The 20335-nt window shown below is 43.4% G+C and overlaps 1 protein-coding gene across 2 annotated transcripts in view; it reads right to left on the reverse strand.

Moving 5' to 3' along the window:
- Positions 1-15600, reverse strand: part of TRIM36 (tripartite motif containing 36) — a 36018-nt gene extending 20418 nt beyond the window's left edge. Inside the window, exons 1-4 of one of the 2 annotated variants that reach the window (XM_072840589.1) lie at positions 15346-15600; positions 13049-13283; positions 3965-4290; positions 1013-1159 (exon numbers count right to left, since the gene is read on the reverse strand). In XM_072840589.1, the coding sequence (XP_072696690.1) occupies positions 1013-1159; positions 3965-4290; positions 13049-13283; positions 15346-15372 (735 nt within the window). In that variant the 5' untranslated portion in view covers positions 15373-15600. Of the gene's footprint in view, positions 1-1012; positions 1160-3964; positions 4291-13048; positions 13284-14547; positions 14721-15345 lie in introns of those variants that run through there. The other variant, XM_072840590.1, reaches the window with a different exon arrangement.
- Positions 15601-20335: the final 4735 nt, after the last annotated feature.

A 20335-nucleotide genomic window follows, 5' to 3' on the forward strand; every position in this document is an offset into this window, starting at 1 on the left:
AATAAAACAATTATACCGTAATCCATATAGAAAGTAGAACAAAGACTGAGCATGATAGACATATAAAAATGCAAAAGATAAAACTGTAAGTAAGAATTAGATAAAGGCCCCAAAAGGCATGTACATATTATGAAAAATAGGAAATTAATTAAAATCGGTGAGATTTATGAATGAAGATACCATTTAAAAGAAAAAAGAATAAGACAAACAAAAAATAGCCTACCTTACTTGTAGATTATCGGTCAAGTCTGAAAGTTTTCAAAGGTCCATGCATAAGGTTCAGAGATAGGAGGTAACTCTGTTTTAGCTGGTAAAGGTCCACCAGACCCTTAGTATAAATAAATTTTCCCACTACTTCTATAGGCAAGTAATAAGAATCAAGTGTCTTAACATGACTACCATCCTTCCAGGTGTGTCATTCACACACATATACACACTCAATAGGGGTGTCATTTCCACACACACACTCAACTGGTATGTCATTTCCTCACACACTCAACAGGCATGTCAGCTCCACACACATTCAAGAGGCTGTCATTTCCATGTACACTCAAGAGGCTGTAATTCCCCCACACACACTCAACAGGCTCTCATTTACACACACATACACACACTCAACAAGCTGTCATTTTCACACACAGACACTCAACAGGTTATTTCCACACACACTCAATAGGCTGTTATTTCCTCACACACACTCAACAGGTGTGTTATTTCCACACTCAACAGGCATGTCATTTCCACACACACTCAACTGCAGGCACTGGGCTCACATGGGAATCATAACGGAGTGGCCTTCACCCCTCTTTCTTCAGAACCAGCTAATCTGCTTGAGTCACACACACTAACAACCTCATATTAGATCACTGAGGGACCCTTTACATTGCTGACTCGTTTCAGTAAAACAAGACTACACAGCAAGTTGTTACTTTATAAAGAAAAAGTTAAAGGCAAAAGTAAAACAAAAGTTATAAGGGATTCAAAATGTAGTTCTCCAAACATACAATCCTACCTTTAAGGTTTTGTAGGCACTGCTCATAGTAGTTACCCGGTGATTGGAATGATTACCGCCCAACTTACAGAGATGACAAACTGGCCTCCGACATAATTCACAGTACATGTTTATTCTCTCCGTTTCATGTTCTGGGCACATTAAAATCTGTTGAGCACAAAATAAAGGTGTAATTAAGGGTCCTCAGAGCCTGCAGGATACTCAATATCCCAACATGCAAAGACGTGCTTTACCAAATCACTAAATAAAGCCATTTAAATGAATTAATTTTAAAAAGTGTAAAAGCATTTGGTGTATTAGAGTCACTATTTTTCAATTTGAGGATTCAAATGGCCAATTAAATATGCAGATATTATTTCCCCCAACTTGGTGGTAAGATGGTGACAATTCCATTGCTATCAGGTCTGCATGCTTATTCAAGACAAAAAGGCCCTCTGGCCACACTGACAAGGCAAATTTGAATGACGTGACCAGCGCTTTTGTAAGGTACCATGACAAATAACTGATAGGAACCCAAGGCCTCACCATCTTCATAAGAAATCTGCTCCTAAAGTGGTGCCTTGCTGGCTCAGTCAATAGAGCATGTGACTCCTGATCTGGGGGGTTGTGGGCTTGAGATTATTAAAAATAAAATCTTAAAAAAAAAACCCTGCTAAGGAGTCTTGGAACACTTTATGATATAAGCTTCCAGATGTTTGCCTTTACATATTAATCAGGTACATGATCAAATTTAGAACTGTTTTTCTTTCGTTTTCTTTTTTTTAGTACTGTTTTTCTGATTCAAGTTTCTAACTTACTCTGTGAACTATCACTATGTATGAAATAACGAGTTTCATTTGCAAGAAAGAGATTTCTTTAGACTAGTGTGTCAATGAAATCAAAAAGTTGTCTGTGGCTCCAACAGTTCACATTTTCAGCAACCACAACTGTTTTGATAATATCAAGACACAAAGAAAATGTCCAATATGAAAAAGCCTAATACCAATATGCAGGACCAGGATAAAAACTGGAAAAAAAATTGAAATTTTCCAGCATGTCCAAGTTCCTACATTCTCAAAACCATTAAATTTATTTATTTGTTCTGATTATTTTAATTCCAGTATAGTTAATACACAGTGTTACATTAGTTTTCAAAGCCACTGCATTTTAAATAAAATAGAAAATTTGGCATTCTGCAAGGAAGGATAAGAACTCAAAGTTATAGGCAAATATAAGAGACAACTTTGTAGAATTTTACTATATTTAGCATTACACTATTTAAGGAAAGTAATATTTTCCTCAATATAACCCACCTCTTCAGTTCTCCTTTGCCAATCTTTTATTGTATTTTTAAGTAGACTAAGTCTGCAAATTATATTCAAAAAATTTTTACTCAAGATTTCATGTGTTTTAAATCATAAAAGCCCAAGTGTAATAAATTCTATAATGACAAGTTCTTTCATAATGGAAAGAACTAGTATTAATCAGTTTAATCTTCTGAGAGAGGCATTGAAGCCCCAAGTTGAAGTCATAAATTTTTAAAAGTCTATGACCTGGTGCATTTAAAATGAGATAAGGAACATAATAGGAGATTTAAAACTTTTTGATAAATATATTGCCACACTGACATAGTTTTAAAAAAAAGACACAGTGTGAAAGCCCAGATTGTTTCTCTTTTGATCTACCAGTCCTGGGCCACTTACTATAATGTCAGAGGGGCACCTGGCTGGCTCAGTCAGCAGAGCATGCAGCTCTTGATCTCAGGGTTCATGAGTTTGAGCCCCACAATGGGCATAGAGCTTACTTAAAAATATAGATATATGATGCAAAAAATACTCAGCTCATAGTCTCAAGATAACTTTTGGGATTTATTTCCATTGTATTTTTTAAGCAGACTCTACACCCAATGCAGAACCCAACTTGGGGCTCAAACTTAGAACCCTGAGATCAAGACCTGAGCTGAGATCAAGGGTCAGACACTCAACCTACTGAGTCACGGCGGCCCCCATTCTTCTATGACAAATTAAACAGCAAAGATTTATCCTCAAGAATGTAAACAGATTTTCATACTCACACACGTTACTAAGAAGAAATAAAAACTTTAATCAAAAGAATCTCTCAAGTTTCTGGTAATCTATCTAAATCAGAAAGCAGCATAAGTGAAGATAGCCAAACATCATTCTGCTTTTCTGCCACGAAGCAGGGCAAACCACAATGCATAAGGGTCTTGTGAGTGTTACTAGAGAAATTACCCAGAATATTTAAGAAATGTGAGTTCCACTTCAGATATTATATAAACATTATACCACAGTCTTCAAACCATTACGCAGTACTTACTCTTATATATGCACAGCATAAGCAGCTAACTGAAAACGTCAGAAAAATGTTTCCCAATCAAATCCTTTAGGCAACTATGGGTTTAATCACATTAAAGCACAGAAGCATTTGAACTTTATAACCACTTGGATCTCAGGGAGCACCTCTGAGACAATTCAGCCCTTCCCGTTTGCAGAGGTAGCATTGCGAACATTTGCGTATCGTGCTGCATGACGCTGTGTTGTAACATAGCGACCCAGGATATTGCTTTTGGGCTGTGCGGTGAGTGTCCAGCCACACACAAAATAACTCCAAATGCCAGGCCTTAGTTTCTCGTACAGGTTTTTTTTTCCTTTTATGTTCTCATTTTATATTTTTTTGGACATACACGTCTCTGTGTTTGTGAGCACCATCCATTTTTTAAAATTAATGTATGTATATATTTTGTTTATTTATTTTAAGTAAGCTCTACAGTCAAAGTGGGGCTTGATCTCACAACCCCGAGATCAGGTCACACACTCTTAACAACTGGGCCAGCCGGGCGCCCCTCTTTTTATAGGCTTTTCAACTTACTCCCATTCTTGCTGTCGAGGTCTAGATGCATAAATAATTCCTGTTAGGATACCGATATTCTAACCAAATCAGAACTTCTCTTACCTTGGGCCTAAAATTAGTCGTCGGACCCACATACTCATGCTGAGCTTTCACAGTACCCCACGGGTGGTAAATTTTGAAGCACTCGTTGCAGTAGCTTGCGCTACAGTCCATGCAACTTTTTGTGGACTCCTGGGGTGGTGGCTTACAAAGGTCACACATGATAGCTGTGGCTGCCCTGGCTGCCTGCCGGTACCTCTCGACAATGGTTTCCAAAGTGAAATTTCGAAACAGACCATTGATTCCTCGTTCTCCAAGATCCACATCATGCTCACAGCCGGGGCAAGGAAAAGTGGTTGTCCTGGGGGTCAGTGAACCGCGCTTCCAGCCTGTGTAATTGGAAGTCCTTGTTTAGTTATGTCAGTAGGAAAGCAAACAGAATGAAGGAGAAAGGAGTGATGTTTTGGAAAGAGACAGAGCTACACCTACATTCCCACCACCACCACCAGCACCCCTATCCCCGAAAATAATGCTCAGAGTGGTGGCTCCACTTGAATCAGTCTGTATTCTGAAAATGCATAATGCTGATTTTTCTGTGGTATACAAAAGACAAGCCCAAGTTATTAGATAGGTCTTAAAGAGGAGAGGAAAATCTAGAGTAAATCCCACACAAAACCATATCAAACCAAACAGATATATAGACAAAACACAGAATACAATACTACACAGGGTCAGGATTTTTTTTTTTTGAAAGCATATAATTAACATTTACAGTTATTTCTATGTATCATATCCAAAGTAATTTGGTTTTCATTTAAATGAACACAGCCTTGGCTGATGGATAGGAAACAAACTCATACATAAATGACAGAAGACCCTAAACAGTGCCCCATGGAGAGGCTCCAGAAAGATCCAAATAGTTCTGTATGCTATTTGAAATTGTGTATACAATTTCAACAATCCATCGCTTTGATCAGATTCTGAAAAGAATATGTGACCATAAAATAGTTAAGAACCACTACAAAAGAGCATTCCCCACAGTAGTATTGTTTTATCCAAGTAGGCAAAATCATTAGTTAACTGAGTGTAATCTATAAGAGTGAAAACCTCATCCATAGACCTAGAGACTAGTGACTTTAAAAGAGGGACCAACCATTTAGTATCTTCTTATGACCTGAAAAAAAGAACCATTAAAATTACTTAATTCAGTAAGCCAAAAGTTAACCCAACAAGTATAATTAATAATTTTCTAATATATACATAATTCAGTGAATGCCTATGAAGAGCACACTTTTGTTCAATATTATCTTGATTTTTAACAAATCAAGAAACCAAGACATGACCGTCCTTACCCACAGGTTCAAGAGAACCTGGGGTTGTTCCTTTAACCTAAGCACATGCATACTTATTCCCTGCTCTCATTTATAAATCTACCCTGAGAGCACGTAGTCTTGGTTGTTCACAAAATAACTACCTAATTATAAACACAAACTTCTTAACCTAAAGCCTCTTTCATTCTACCATATATCCAGTACTAAAAACGAATGGCCAAACTTAGTCTACCACATTTATAATAAGTCTTTCCAACAGCTACGTTAATATTGCTCTGGCACATTACTATCATCACTGAAAAGACTGTCTTAAAATAGGTCTTGCATGATAACACTAAAGGTAAATTTTAGCCATCAGCTCACAATATTATTCATTTGAAGTGACTTGACAGCATGCTAAGTGGCACTGGGTTCCCAAAAGTACTTAAGCAACAAACATGCAGAGTATTTTTGATATCTTCATTTACCTTTGCATTTCTAAACCTATAAAAAAAAAGCATAACAAAAAAAGCTGCCCCATAAAAAATTAGAAAATTCTACATAAAATATATTTTTATGATAATCCTCAAAACATGCAACACAGTCCAAGATATTTCACAACACAGCAGGCATATAACGAAATAAGCAGCAAAGCCACTTTTTAAGACACATGCCAATGAAAATTTCATTCATGAAAAAAACAAGCCAAATAATTCTGGAAGTGATATAGTGCAGTGGTCAAGTTGAAACAAATGGAAAGTCCCTTTTAACTGCATGCTTCCATATGTGAACCAGGTGATAGAAATAAAAATGGATAAACCCAAACAGTCAATGTTTAAAAAAATGAGTTATTACTGCTTTTATGAATTGAAGGTGGAGATCAGTTTAAGTAACAGGATCAAACAAAATTAAATCACGACAACAAAGTCATGCTTTCACGTATATACTGGTGACACCCAGATTGTGGCCTTCATGTTCAGAAATTTCAAATAAGATGTTTCGTCCCTTTTCTGTAAACCTCTTTTATTTTTATAACAAAAATAAGGTGTAAAGCATCACACAGCCTAATAAGACAAAATATTAAGTCGATACATCTCAGCTGCTTTCCTAAACAGATCTTAAAAAAAAATTCTCATCTTTTTCTGTGAATGCCAAAGTATTTAAGTTTTATTTCATGTCTTGGGCTTCCACCATTGTCTTCAAAAACAAATGATAGTATATATGTTCAGGGCAATAAGAAAACAGAACAGGTCTAAGGATATTCTAGGAAGTAAATCTAGTGGGGGAAAAAAATCTAGACAGAGGGGCACCTGGGTTGCTCAGTGATTGAGCATCTGCCTTCAGCTCAGGTCGTGATCCCAGGGTCCTGGGATCAAGTCCCACATCAGGCTCTCCGCAGGGATCCTGCTTCTCCCTCTGCCTATGTCTCTGCCTCTCTCTCTCTGTGTCTCTCATGAATAAATAAAATCTTTTAAAAAATCGAGACAGTAGAACTAAGAATAAAATGTAATAGAGTCAACTTTTTACTCTACAGCTGTGTTCTCTACTATAGTAACTATTAGCCAAATATCACTATCTAAATTTAAATGAAAGATTCAGTTCCTTGGTTGCACTAGACACATTTCAAATTCTCAAGAGCCATATGTGACTGGTGGCTCCCATACTGTCCAGTGCATGGTCAAACAAAACATTCCCATGATCATAGAATGTTCCATCAAGTAATATTCCCCAACAGCATGACATAATGAGAAAGAAAAGTAATGATGACTTTGAAAGGTAAGGAAGCAATGCGGGCCAAGCAATGTAACAGTATATGTCAAACTGCATTTATGGGGCCAATTACATGTGCAGATTATTTGAATCTGTCCCCTTGCAGGATTAATTCTTTTCCCCAATAACACCTTGACTTCAAAGACAGATTCATGACACATATAAATGTAACAGATTTATGACACATGTGTCATAAAATCATGACACAATTTGAAAATGAAGACTCCAAAAAAAAAAAAAATCCTCAAATTGGTTTCTAGCAAATCTCCCCTCAAAACTACCTTTCAATCATTATGTTTTGTCATTGAAATATCAAAGAAGATAAAGGATTTCAAGACCAAGTCAGTTCGTAAGGAGTTCAAAACTCTGCTAGCTGTATCCTCTCCCAAATTCTGACTACAAACTACTTCCCCACCATCAGCTGCCAGCGAGTTCAGGTCGGGCTTCTAGGTGCTTGGCAAAGGGCTCATGGATTGTGCTGCCACATTCATGCTTCTTTCAGCACGTTCTCACCATCTGATGCCTACAAGCTACAATCACCTTCCAAGTATTAGGGGCATGTTCAAACTGCAACACCTTTATCTCAACTACTGTCTGAAAGAAATAGGGAGCAAGCAATGCTTAAGCCAACTGCTCCTGCCTTTCCTTCTATTTACTAAGTCTCAACACTTAAGATTCTCAGGGACTCCCTGAAGCTTGTAAGAGAAAGGATGCCACATGGCTTTTTTGGAAGTGTCAGATCTGTAAACTGAGGCACGTAGAGAGGTAGGTAAGGAAGACAGAAAAGGGATAACATTTCAGGTGTTTATTTTCTCTAGTAAAATAGAAGGTATCACCAGCATTCTGCAAAAAAATAAAAAGTAGCCAATTTTACTTTAAAGGTCAACTGGAGTTTAAAAAAAAAAAAATCCTTTTAATAAAAAGGGTTGGCCCATTGTGGGCCCAGAAGTCAAATACTTTGGAAAGCCTAAAAGAAGCAGTGTACGTTATTTACCCACAAATGGGTAATACCTCAAGGTCAAAACTCAAACACTTTCAAACATTACCAGAGGAGAGACACCGTATGCACAAAACAAGCAAAGATTGTATTATTAAGTACCCAAAAAACTGCCACTGCCCTTTAAGCAAAGTTTTAAATGCAGAAGAGAGTACTGGCTCATTTGACCATGCCCAAGGTAGCAATACGGCCATTAATATAATCTTAGTTCCACTAAGTAAATGAAAAGAATCGTTAGGCATATTAAAAGAACTCATAGACACGAGTATGTCATTTTCTTCAAAAATATCTTGTCATGCCAATGGACAAAAGGGAGGCACTGGTGACTGGAGCTCCCTTTAGAAACACCAGCCTCGGCTTGGAAATTTAGTCCTGTTGACCTTTAAGTCATTCAGCCCAATTTGTCCACTTTCTACAAAATTTTGAACACTTGACCACTGATATTTACACACTTTATGTATACAAGGTTATTAAATTTAATTCTAACACTATACTGCCTGCGGCCACACAAGCAATAAAGCGTTTTCTACCTCTCCACCCCAAAGATCTCCGTTGTGACGCTGCGAACAATGAACAGAAAGCTGGATTTAGAATTTAATTTCAAAGAGAAGATTCACAACTCGTTAACAAAAGATAAAGCAGTAACTGTGTCCTGTACACAACACAATTCTTGCATTAACGGTAAGAAAATGTGTTTTTTTCCTGGCACATGTGGTATTTATGAAACCATCACTGTCAAACATTCATCAAGCTGACCTTAGAGTTCAGAATCAATCATTGTTGGCGCAGCCCTGAAGAGGTCTAAACTCTATCTTATAGATTCGTATGTTTACACAATTGTATTTCTGGTAACTTGAAAATACACAGCAATAGCAAGCATCTTTTGTTTGATTTTTTTAACTGATGTATACCAAACCAACCCTGTGTAAGTATTGCTAAAACTGACTGTATCATCTTCCAAAAAGAAATACAAAATGTGGGGAAAGCTTGTACACATGTGACACAAAATGTATAGTAATATGGCTATTTTTATATAATTGAATGTGTTACAGTGTTGCATACACAAACCCTACTCTCCTTTCAAGGCAGTACCCTTTTATTTTAAAAAATCTGCCAAATATCCAATGCAATGATAGCCAAAAGGGCTATCTGAGCCAAAAGCATCAGCCACATATGCCATTAAATTTTCCAGTAGCCAGATTAATTAAAAAGAAAGTGAAATCAATTTTAATATGTGATTTACTGAACCCAATATATCCAAAATACTAACACCTCAAAATGTAATAAAAACTATTAGAGACATTTGATATTCTTTTCATTCTAAGGGTTTGGCATTCACAGTGTATTTTTTATACCTCCAGCACATTGCAGTTCAGACTAGCTTATTTCAAGTGGTCAACAGCCCCATGGGGCTAGTGGCTACTGCACTGGACAATCCTGATCTAATTAATTCCTTTATTAAACCAGGGGCAAAACTAATTTTTAGAATTCTACTCCTCCCACACCAATACTCAGAATAGGATTTCTTTCCCAAGTATCTCTAAGTGATGAAAAATAAAAAAAAAAAAAAAAGAAGCCTGCCAGGAAAAAAGGGGGGGGGGAGAGCATTACTTCCCTATGAATTTCTCTTTGAATCGCTCCAAAGAAAAAGTAGAGGCAAATGCCCCATAAATGGAGGGTAGCATTATATTTGTAATATCATTACTTCTATTAATTCAAAACTGATACCATGAGAATGGCAATCCTAAATCCACATTCATTTGATAAAATCCTCCAGGAATGATTATTATACTTGGAGCCCCCCAACCCTCTGAGTACTCAATCTGTATTTGTTAATTTGCTCTGTAGGCTCTTCTTGATGAATGATTGTGTTCTAACTATGACGCTCTACATAATGCTAGGCTATATGCTTCTTGAAAAGGAGGGACAGATCTATCTTGTTCATTCCTTTTGAGCATTTAGCCAAGCCTGGCAACCAGCAGGTTAAATTCAGTATTTGTTGAACGAATGAATGCAAATGAATGCAAGCTTGAGAATTTCAATATTGGAGAAGAAATGGCGGTTGACATACAACCGACTTAACCTACCACCCAAGGCAGGAATCCCCTCTACAATGTATTCAAATGGTGGTCACTCACCCACTCTTTAAAACAAAGATTTCAAATACTGATGGCCCAAATGCTGAATGGGAAGGTCATAGCCAAAGATGTGCATTGGCTGCCCTATCCTATGTTGAGCTGGTACGGAGTCATTCAATAATTTGAATTACCTACCAACATTTAAAAGACAGATTACACATCAAAAACACTATCAGGTTCTTTTGCGGGGGGAGGAGGGGAGGACAGTAAATCTGAAAATCTAGTACCCCTAAACTAATGCACTAGTGCCAAGTGGCTAAGTGCCCAATTAGACAAGGCATCCATTCTGGTCTACAGTCTCAAACCATGTGCCACCATGTTCTACAGGGGAGGCCTGGAGTCAACTGGCTGCTAGTTTTCTTAAGGTAGATGAGTTAATGGGAAAATGAAATATTTACTCTCTATCAAAGAAGTAAAAACCAAGGTGTTTATTATGCCTGGGACCTGCTTCCCTAATGCATATGGCCCCTGAAGCATTCTAAATCTGACCCCTCATTTGAATACTTCTACTGACAGTGAGCTGACAATCTCATCTTTGGAAACCCATGATGGGTGTTTGTTTTCTTTAGCACTGAGCTTGAAATCTGCATTCCTTTTCACAGAAAGGTTTTCTACCTCCCCCCATCTCAGGACATGATCCAACTTGACAGGGTTCTTCCTCAAGGAGAGGGAGGAACATCTCGGTAATTCTATTTCTGATCTAGATGGTGTAAAATATGGTGGAATGGATCTCTTATTTTAGGCGAAAAAATAACACTATTATTGATTAAAAGCCATCATGGCATGTTTTGTGGAAATCTTGTAGCAGGGGTCATTCAACAACCACTCCACAAATATGTATTAAATATCTGGGATCCCTGGGTGGCTTAGCGGTTTAGTGCCTGCCTTTGACCCAGGGCGTGATCCTGGAGTCCTGGGATCGAATCCCGCATCAGGCTCCCTGCATGGAGCCTGCTTCTCCCTCTGCCTGTGTCTCTGACTCTCTGTGTCTCTGACTCTCTCTCTCTCTCTCTCTCTCTCTCTTCTCTCTCTGTCTCTCTGACTCTCTCTCTCTCTCTTCTCCCTCTGTCATGAATAAATAAAATCTTTAAAAAAAAGATATCCACCAAGTAATATCTAGGTGTGCTTCTAAAAGCAGTTAACCATATTTCATCTAGTTAGATATATATATTTATCTGTATTTCATCCATTCTCCATATGAATCACATATAAATACCAACCAAATGTTAAGATTAGAAGCCCACATGAGATACAGGATTTTATATACTTGTGTAAGCTCTATCTAATTATAGAAATGTTAGTAGATAACTAAAATTCCTTTTAATGATTTGTGTTAAATATTAATAGAAAAAAGTAAATTTCCCTTGGTCAATCAATCAAGGGGTCTGTCCCTAATTAGCCAATGAGGATCTACCAACAGAATATCTGTTTTCCCTGTAGGTAATTTCCAGCTATGGAAATCTGTCCCTGCCCCCAGGGCTGCCAGCTGGTTCCTAGCAGGGAGGGAAACATACAAGTGATGACTTCATAATAAGCATAACTCTCTCTGATCTCATACTCCCTGCAGCCACAGTCATTTAACACTCCCTTTTCAATACATGCTTATAATTTTTATATATGCAAAATATCTTCCAAGTAATTCGTGATTACCCTTTAAAGTAGAAGACATTTTTAAAGCAGCATAATAACTACTTTTAGATCAATTCCACTCTTATGGAGACACCTGGGTGGCTCAGTAGTTGAGCGTTTGTCTGCCTTCGGCCCCGGGTATGCTCCCTGAGTTCTGGGCTCAAATCCCACATTGGGCTCCCTGCAGGAAGACTGCTTCTCCCTCTGCCTATGTCTCTGCGTCTCTCTGTGTCTCTCGTGAATAAATAAGTAAAATCTTAAAAAGAAAAAATCCACTCTTATCCACTGTCTGATGAAGCACTAAGACACATACATTGCCCTACAAGATACCACCAGATCACAGTGTGGACCAAAAAAGACAGCATTCACTAAATGCAAATGAGGAAAAGGAAATTCTCTTCTACAAAGTTTTTTTTTTTATATTAAAGATTAAAAAATTATTCCTATACTATAGGGGGAAGAAATAAACAGAGGGTCCTAAAAGATCAAACTTAAAAGCTCCAAACCAAAACCGGATAGAACTGAGGCAGTGAAGTTTGGTGTTTAGAGCTACTCACATACTCTCCTCCTCCAAATGATGCGAGTACCTAACCTGACGCTGAGATTCTGGTACTCAAATCTCGGCCTCCTCTTGGACCTCACTGCTGATTTTGGCCCTGAAATGCCCAGTGGCCCTATTCCTGGGATTTCAAATTAGTTTTGATCTACTTTAATTCTGCAATGGAGGTCCAGAAGAAAGAGAGTTAACACTATCCCAACAGGTAACAATTATGATGGACTTCTATCATTACTACAGAATTCCACCACTAGTTAGTTGATATTCAAAAATCCTGATTTCAAAAAATGGATTTAAAATGGCTGAAGAAGATAAAGTCCTCAGGTAGAACAAAATGACACCAAATTAATCTATCTAAAAAGCCTTTTGGGAACAGTCATTATGGAATCTTATCCCTTAATTTGTCACATTTATTTCCATATTACTATAGACAGAGGATTCCCTAGTGAGTACTTCCGTGATCCATTGTTTCATCCCTCATCTAATCTAGAGGACCCCTTGGGTCAGAACACACCCCAAAATACAGACCATTATTAAGAGCTCTAACACAAAGCTGGGGTTCAGTATTCAACTTTAAGTGTATCCCAGAGACAGGAGAAGTTCACTTCTGAACTTCTGAAGGGAAGGGCTCCTTTACAACTAGTTTCAATTTATTCACCTGGAAAGATCAACCCGCAAAATGGCAAAAACAATGTCCCTTCCACAAATATCGCTGAGACTCCCAGGCCCCAGGCTTTGGCCACATACCTGGTCTGCTAAGTCTGTCAATTTTGTCCATGCTCGGGGACGGGAGCCGAAGTCGAGGACTGCTCTGATTGGAGTTGTCTGATCCCACGTCAATGAATGAATCATCAAGTGTCAGTAAGAGTTCTTTTACACACTTATGACAGATACTGTGTTGACAAGGGAGAATCAGTGGGTGGGTAAACAGCTCCTTGCATGCTGGGCAAATGAGCTCTCTTTCGATATTCTTAATGGTAACCTGGAGAAAAATCAGAATCAAAAGCCCTCGGTGAGTGAACGTATTACCATGTTTATGCCTCTTGTGTCAGTTACATGTGTTTGCCTTGCCAAAGGGAATCAAGACACGGTTTATAATCTGAGGTTGCTTTCTGGCAATGAAATTCTGTACCATCAGCCCCCCTCACCACCCACAGCCTAGAACTGAAGGGACGCAGAAATGGAAAAAACTGAAGTCTGAGCAATATCAGCCCCAAATATGAGGAGGCCATATTTCACCAATCATGAAGTTATTCAAATCATCATGAATTCACTGATTTAGGACATCTGAAAAACCCTTAAAGTAGATGACTTCAGTAAAAGTTAAGAATACAGCCCACTAAGAATGAGACTGCTCCTACTGAGCACACTAACTCTGTGGCAAAAGAGAGCTGGCGAAAACTGGGTTAGCCAGTATGTTCATGGAAGCCTCCTTGAAATCTCTTTACAAGCTGAATCATCAGCAATTGTCTACATTAAATGTGGCCAATTTTCACATGCTGCAACTGTAATGTTGCTGAAAAGCTTGAGGTTCTGCTGCCTATCAAAGTGGTTATCTTAAAAGCACTTTATGAATATTGAAAGGGTGGAGAGGACTAGAAAGCACCATTATAAGTGCTCTCAATACTACAGGCTTGCATTATTTTCCATGAGAAACACTCAGTCTCTTATCACAACCAAAAAGGTTTGATGACCTCATGCTCATTTTCCCATCCTTCCCATATGCAGCCCCCCAAACTGCAGGTGCTATGAATCTATATTCAGCACCCCTGCAGTTTTACAGTTCAATTTTAAAGTGCTCCTAACCCATGTACAATCATTTCGATTACTGGAGATCCAAAGAAAATGAGAATCGAATCAATTTACTCATTTCCACTAAATGAAAATGTATGTTCTTCTATTCCCCCTAAAGCGACCTTTAAGTGCTTTAATAATCCCTGACAGAAGCACTACATCCAACTGGCTTTATCACTGCCCATGGTCTTTGAAGCGTTTCTTGCTGCATCATTCAATAAATATTTCATAGAAGCCCACATCATGTCACGATTTTATTAAATTTGGGAGAGTGCCACACTTCACAATTCACAGCAAAGAAAATAGAATATTCGCATCCTAGCTCATTTCACAAAGAATCTGACACCTCAATTCGAAGGAAAATACTGCTCTGAAGGTCCAAGATAGGTCCAAAAGAAAATACTGTTCTGAATGAAGGTCCACAACACATTCCCATCTGGTAAAAGGTTTACCTCCTGGTGGAAGATCTCAGATCACTTCCAACTTCCTTGTACAAAAAGCAGTACATAAGCTTCTTAATCACGGCAGACATAAAGTAATCCTTCCCCAAAAGAAAAATGAGCTCTCATTTTAGATCCACCGAGGGCAGCAACAACTTGATTACGAGAAATGGGATGCGGCGGCTCCCGCAATTGAGCTGAGGATCAGCAGGGTTCGACGAGAACTAACAGGTTGGAAAGAAGGGCAGATCCGAGCCTTTCGAACAAAACACTTGCGCCCCGACAGCTGCCAGGGCCACCCCGCCTCCCGCGCGCCCGGCCGGCAGCCGGGGAGGGGCCTGTGCTCGCGGAGCGGGCGGGCGGGCGGGCGGGCGGCTGGGGAGCGCCCGCGGGGTCCGAGCGGGGTCCGAGCGGGGTCCGGCCCCACGACGCCCGGGACAAAGGGCCGCGCCCGGCCCCCGACTCCCGGGGCCAGTCGACTCTTCAGCCTGGCCCGGGTTAGGGCGCCCCGCCCGGACTCCCCGAGGTGCTCAGGTGGGCGAGCGCCGCACCCGGTCGGCGCCCCCGGCAGGCCCCGGCGCCCCGGGCCCCGGGCTCCGAGCCCCGGCGGGGCAGGCAGGCGGCGCCCCGGACTGCGGAACCCCGGGCGCGGAAGGCGGAGAGGAAGCGCGGCCGCCGCCCGCCGCCTGCCCTCGCTCCCGGGGAGGAGAGGCTCCCGCGGCTCGCGGCGGAGGGGGTGGACGGCGCGCGAGCAGGGGCCCCGGGGAGCCGCCCGGGGGCGCGGGGCGGCGGCCGCGGTCGCCCACTCACCAGCGAGTCGGAACCATCCCCTTCCATGGTAGCCTCGTGCCGGGTGTCATCAACCGCGCGGTCCGAGCCGGCAGGCGGGCGGCCCGGGCAGGGTCTGGTGGGCGGGTCCCCGCGGTCGCGGAGCCTGGGCTCGGAGCCGGAGGGCCAGCGGGTCAGCCGGACCGGCCAGCGGACCGACGCGGCTGGGAGCGGGGCGGGGGAAGCACAGGCACCGAGAGCCGAGCGGCGCGCCCTGCGACGGCCCCGGAATCCCGCCCCGCGGCCGGCTGCGGCGGCGGCTCCTGCGGACTGCGGCGGGCGGGAGGGCGGGCGGCCGCGCGGAGACCGGGCGCCGACGCCGCGGAGGGGCGGGGCGGGGCGGGGCGGGGCCGGGCCGGGCCGGGCCGTCGCCCGGGCAACAGCGCCCACCGCACAAAGGGGGCGGGGCGCGGCGGGGGCGCGGGCGGGGGCGCGGGCGGGGGCGCGGCGGGGGCGCGGGCGGGGGCGCGGCGCGCGCTGGGTCTGCCGCCCGGGCCCCGCCCCCTCCGCCGCTCGCCCCCTCCCGGGCGGCCGCGGTCGCCTCCCCGCCGCGGCGGGAAGCCTCGGAGGGGGCGGAAGCGAGGGGCTGGGGGCTGGGGAGGCGGAGGGCGGGGCCGGGGCGGGGCCGGGGTGGAGCGCTCGGCGGGGCTGCGGCGACTGCGGCCCTGGCTGCTGGCCCGGCGCGGCCCCTCCGCCCTTCACCTCGTTTTCCCCGCGCCTGGGCGAGCCGTCACCGCGATGCCGGGTCTTCGGACGCTGGACGGCCGGCGGGGGCGGGCGCGGGCGCGGGCGCGGGCCGGGCCGGGGCGGGGGGACCGCAGGACCGCAGGGAGACCCGGGCCGGGGCTTCCCCGAGCGGCTCCCGGTCCACCTCCGCCCGGTTCTTCGCCCGCCTCTTCCGGCCCGGCTCGTCGGGCGAACTTGGCGTCTCTCGCCGGTCCCCAGCCGCCCGCACCCCGCTGCTGCTCGCACACCCCGGGGCGCGGCGCTGTCGCACGACAGGCTCCCGCCAGGTGGCGCGGGGCGGGGGCCGCCGGCCTGCGGTGCCCCCCGGGGACCAGCGCGACCTCCACCTGCCGGGGCTCCCGGGCGCCGCTCCTCCGTCTCCTCTCCCCGCCCGCGGGAAACGGCTGACCTGCGGTGCTTGGAAAGCCGCATTACTGGATCCCGCCACTGCCTTCCCGGCTGGCTGAGTCCACCCGTGCGTAGAGAACAGGGGAAACGGGAGCCCTGGACAGCTGGGTGAAGGGGCCTCGGCTGCAGCAGAGGAATCCCGCCGAGGCTTTGGAAAGCTTCCTGCTTGTACTCTCTATTTGGGAGACGTCCGTCGCTGTGAAAAGTTCTACGGCCCCCCCCGTCGTAGCACGGTCAGCAGCGGTGCAGCCTCTTCGCCAGCCCGACGATTTAAATGATGTCGTGAAGGGCAGTGGTCGTGAAGGGCACGGTCTGTTTACAGCTGAGGTGTGGGGAGGATGGGCCCCTGCCCAGCAACGACCGGACTGCTCTCCGGATGAATGCCTGCTCTGGGGCCCCACCGGCTGGAGTTGAGGCTGCTTCCTTCCCCCAGATTCCGAAACATCCTCCTCTGGAGGGGAATGAGAATAACCAGTGCCTCCGTAATTCGGTTACCTGTATCATGGGCCACACCATGCTCCCCATATAGTTTTTAAAAGATGCAGCCCTTAAAAAGCACGACAGATCAGTGTTTGTTTTTAATACTGGTCTGTGGGTTAAATTATTCCCCCAAGGTTGTGATCTCACATCAGCCCACCTGAATAGCGCTTTGGTGAAAAACTAACGAGTTAACCTAGTAAAAGAGATTAGAAGGCTTCATTATACATGAGCTAAAGATTAGACTTGTACAGACAATATTTGGCTGAAAATAAATTTGAAGGCCCTCCTTCCGTTATGCAAATTAGACTTTGATGAGATAGCCTTTTCCACCTGATTCTCAAGGTTCAAAAATTATCTTAACACACTTGACAAGAATGTAGGGGACTAAGCACATTCAAGCTTCTTTGTGACACTGTAGATGGGTACAGCTTATTGGAAGGGAAATTTTGCAAATCCTATCAAAAATCTTAAATGTGTATACCTTTGACTAAGCAATTCCACTTCTAAGAATTTCCCTACTGAAAGACTTATATGTGTGCCCAAAAACCTGTACAAAGATCTTGTTGGGACCTTATTTATAGAAACCGTCATCCATGATGTACAACCATACCATAGAATACTGTGCAGCAGTTCAAATGAATGTACTGATGAGTAAGGATTTCCGAAACCTTGTGTTGAAAAAATAAAAAGCCATATGGATTCTGTATGTTGCCACTTTGGCTAAAAGAGAGAGAAAAAAAGAGAGAGAGAGAGAGAGGCATACAAGCTTATATAGGCAAATAATAAGTCTGAAATAAAGCACAAGAAATAGCAACAGAATTGTGGAGAAGGGGATGCAATCAAGTGTGGGAAACACTTCTTCAGTCACACTGTATTTTGCACTGTTTGCACTTTATGCTATGTGCACATTTTACTTCTAGAAACTCTCTGATGCAATTTACATAATTCATAAAAGTTTTCATCTGTATTCACTTAAACTATTAACCCATACATTTTAAAAGCAAAAGGTGGTGAAGGGTATATTGATAGGAAGATAGCAAAATACATATACCAGCATTCTAAACCGTTCTGTCCATTTTTTTTTAAGATTTTATTTATTCATGAGACACAGAGGCAGAGACACAAGCAGAGGGAGAAGCAGGCTCCATACAGGGAGCCTGATGTGGGACTCCATCCCAGGACTCCAGGATCACGCCCGGGCTGAAGGCAGATGCCCAACCGCTGAGCCATCCGGGCGTCCCTGTTCTGCCGATTTCTAATCCTTTCTACCCCGTCCCCCCTTTGGTTACCAGGTTTTGGGTCATCTCACCCATTTCTCTCAACATGCACACATACCAGCTTCCCAGTTATCAAAGATACCCGACCCTTCCCAGTTCCTCAAGTTAAAATCCTGTGGGTTTGAGCCTGTTGTTGTTGATATAACCCTCCTCTCTCCTTCATCTCTACCTCTGGTCAGCCTTCAAATCCTCTTGTTTCTTCTCAGATCCCATCCTTTCTCATCCTTACAGATAATTCCCCTGCCCACCCTGAGCCTCCACACCCCCGCCCCCCGTGCCTAGATTACAACAGCCTATCAAGTAGATATTTACAGATGACTTTCCATACGGGTATCACTGTCCTTACAGCTCTGTTTGTGACAGTGGCAGAGTAAGCTGCAGTCCTAGACTACAAGGAGCTTAGTGTGGGACTATACCAGGGAGGGATACATGTGCACACGAATGAATGTATTTGAACGTTTGTGTGTTGGGGTGCCAACGTGACAGGAGGAGTGGTGAACTTTCAATAATACAAAATGAGAAAAAAAAAAAATGAGCCTATGTAGTACAGAGGGCCTGGAATGCCATGCTTCTTTTCTGTAGACTTCAGGAAGCTTCTGAAGGCTTTTAAGTGGGAATGACATGAGCCATCTGTATTGTTTTGTTTTTTGAATCCTTATTCTCCCAATTTGCATTGCCCATGCTATCCCTTGGTAGCTATCCCTTCCCAATTTACAGTATCTTAGCACCTCCTATACCAAGACTTGCTTTTGAAATATGGTCAAAGTTCAACACCAGGAAGCCTGCTCCATACCTATCGCCACCCCCAGCAGGTCCGCAGGTCCGGAGACCTTCAGCACACTTGCCTACACTATCTCATGCTGTGTTGCTTAATTGCTCTGCGGTCACAGATGCATGAGCTGTCTCGCATCTATTTCATCAGGCCCAAAAGGTCAGGGAAGGATGCTGTCAATTCCCCCCCTACGTCAACTGCCAACAACCACCACTCCCCCAACAGTACACACCACCATCACCACCACCACCATTCAGGTTTGGTAAAGGAGACGCTCGGTAGGTTCATTATCTGACATTTAAAATCTAAACCTGTTACCTTTCGGGCTATCCACTACTCACTAAATTGACCTGGTCTCTTTCCATACTGACTCCCAATACCCCACAAGATATTAAGTTCCTGACAGAGTCCACTGCGAACAACCCTCGTGGGTATTTGGTCAGTGCTGTGCCACGTCACCGGCCCTTCATCTGTTTGGTCTGAGGTTCAACAGCCAGGTCTGAGGTTCTACCAATCTGTTAGCAAGTCTTCGACAAGGAGTCTCAACAGGGCAATATGGCCACATATACCTATACTTTGCTTCCCCACGCTCAGTTGGGGAATCTTAGTCATCAGACAACTTGGGTAAAAAATTAAGAGAGCCCCTGGACTTTGGGGGAACAAGATAGCAGGCGAGGAAGTAAATCACAGGGGTTCCCACAGATTAACACATGTGCTGTCTACACTGCTGGGCATCGGGAAATTAGAGGTGAATGATAATTATCAATTATTGACCCAAGTCTCTGGCGGGCCAAGCTTACTTGTCATAAAGTGCTCAATGAGAACAACCTCAGGGAAGAGGAGTCCAGCAAGGCCGGAAGTTCAGATGTCCAGTGCCTAGCCAAGTCCTACTTATCTTTCAAGCTGCAGATCTACAGCCTCCTCCCTCATTGGTCTCATTTTCATTGATCAGCAACCCTGACTCTGAACTCCTTTGGCACCTAGTCTGTCCACTAGTTTAACACGATTACATACTCTCATTTCATACATGAATGTTTGATGTCTTGTAAGCCTTATCTTCCCAGCCATTTAAGCTTCTGTTTGTTTAAGAGAAAATCCAAGAGACATTTACTTACTAAACAGTAGCACCACCAATAATTTGAAATTTGATGATAAGAACACAGTGCTGCTCTGGCAGACATTTTTTCATTAATGGTAGGAGTGTACTGGCTGCATCACTGGTGGGAAATGGGGTCCCTTGACCAACATGTGGTGAACCACATTGGCAATATTTAGAGGTTGTCAGCAGGTCCCCTTTGACTACGTGTCA

Source organism: Canis lupus, chromosome 10 (assembly GCF_048164855.1).
Source record: "Canis lupus baileyi chromosome 10, mCanLup2.hap1, whole genome shotgun sequence".
NCBI lineage: Eukaryota > Metazoa > Chordata > Mammalia > Carnivora > Canidae > Canis > Canis lupus.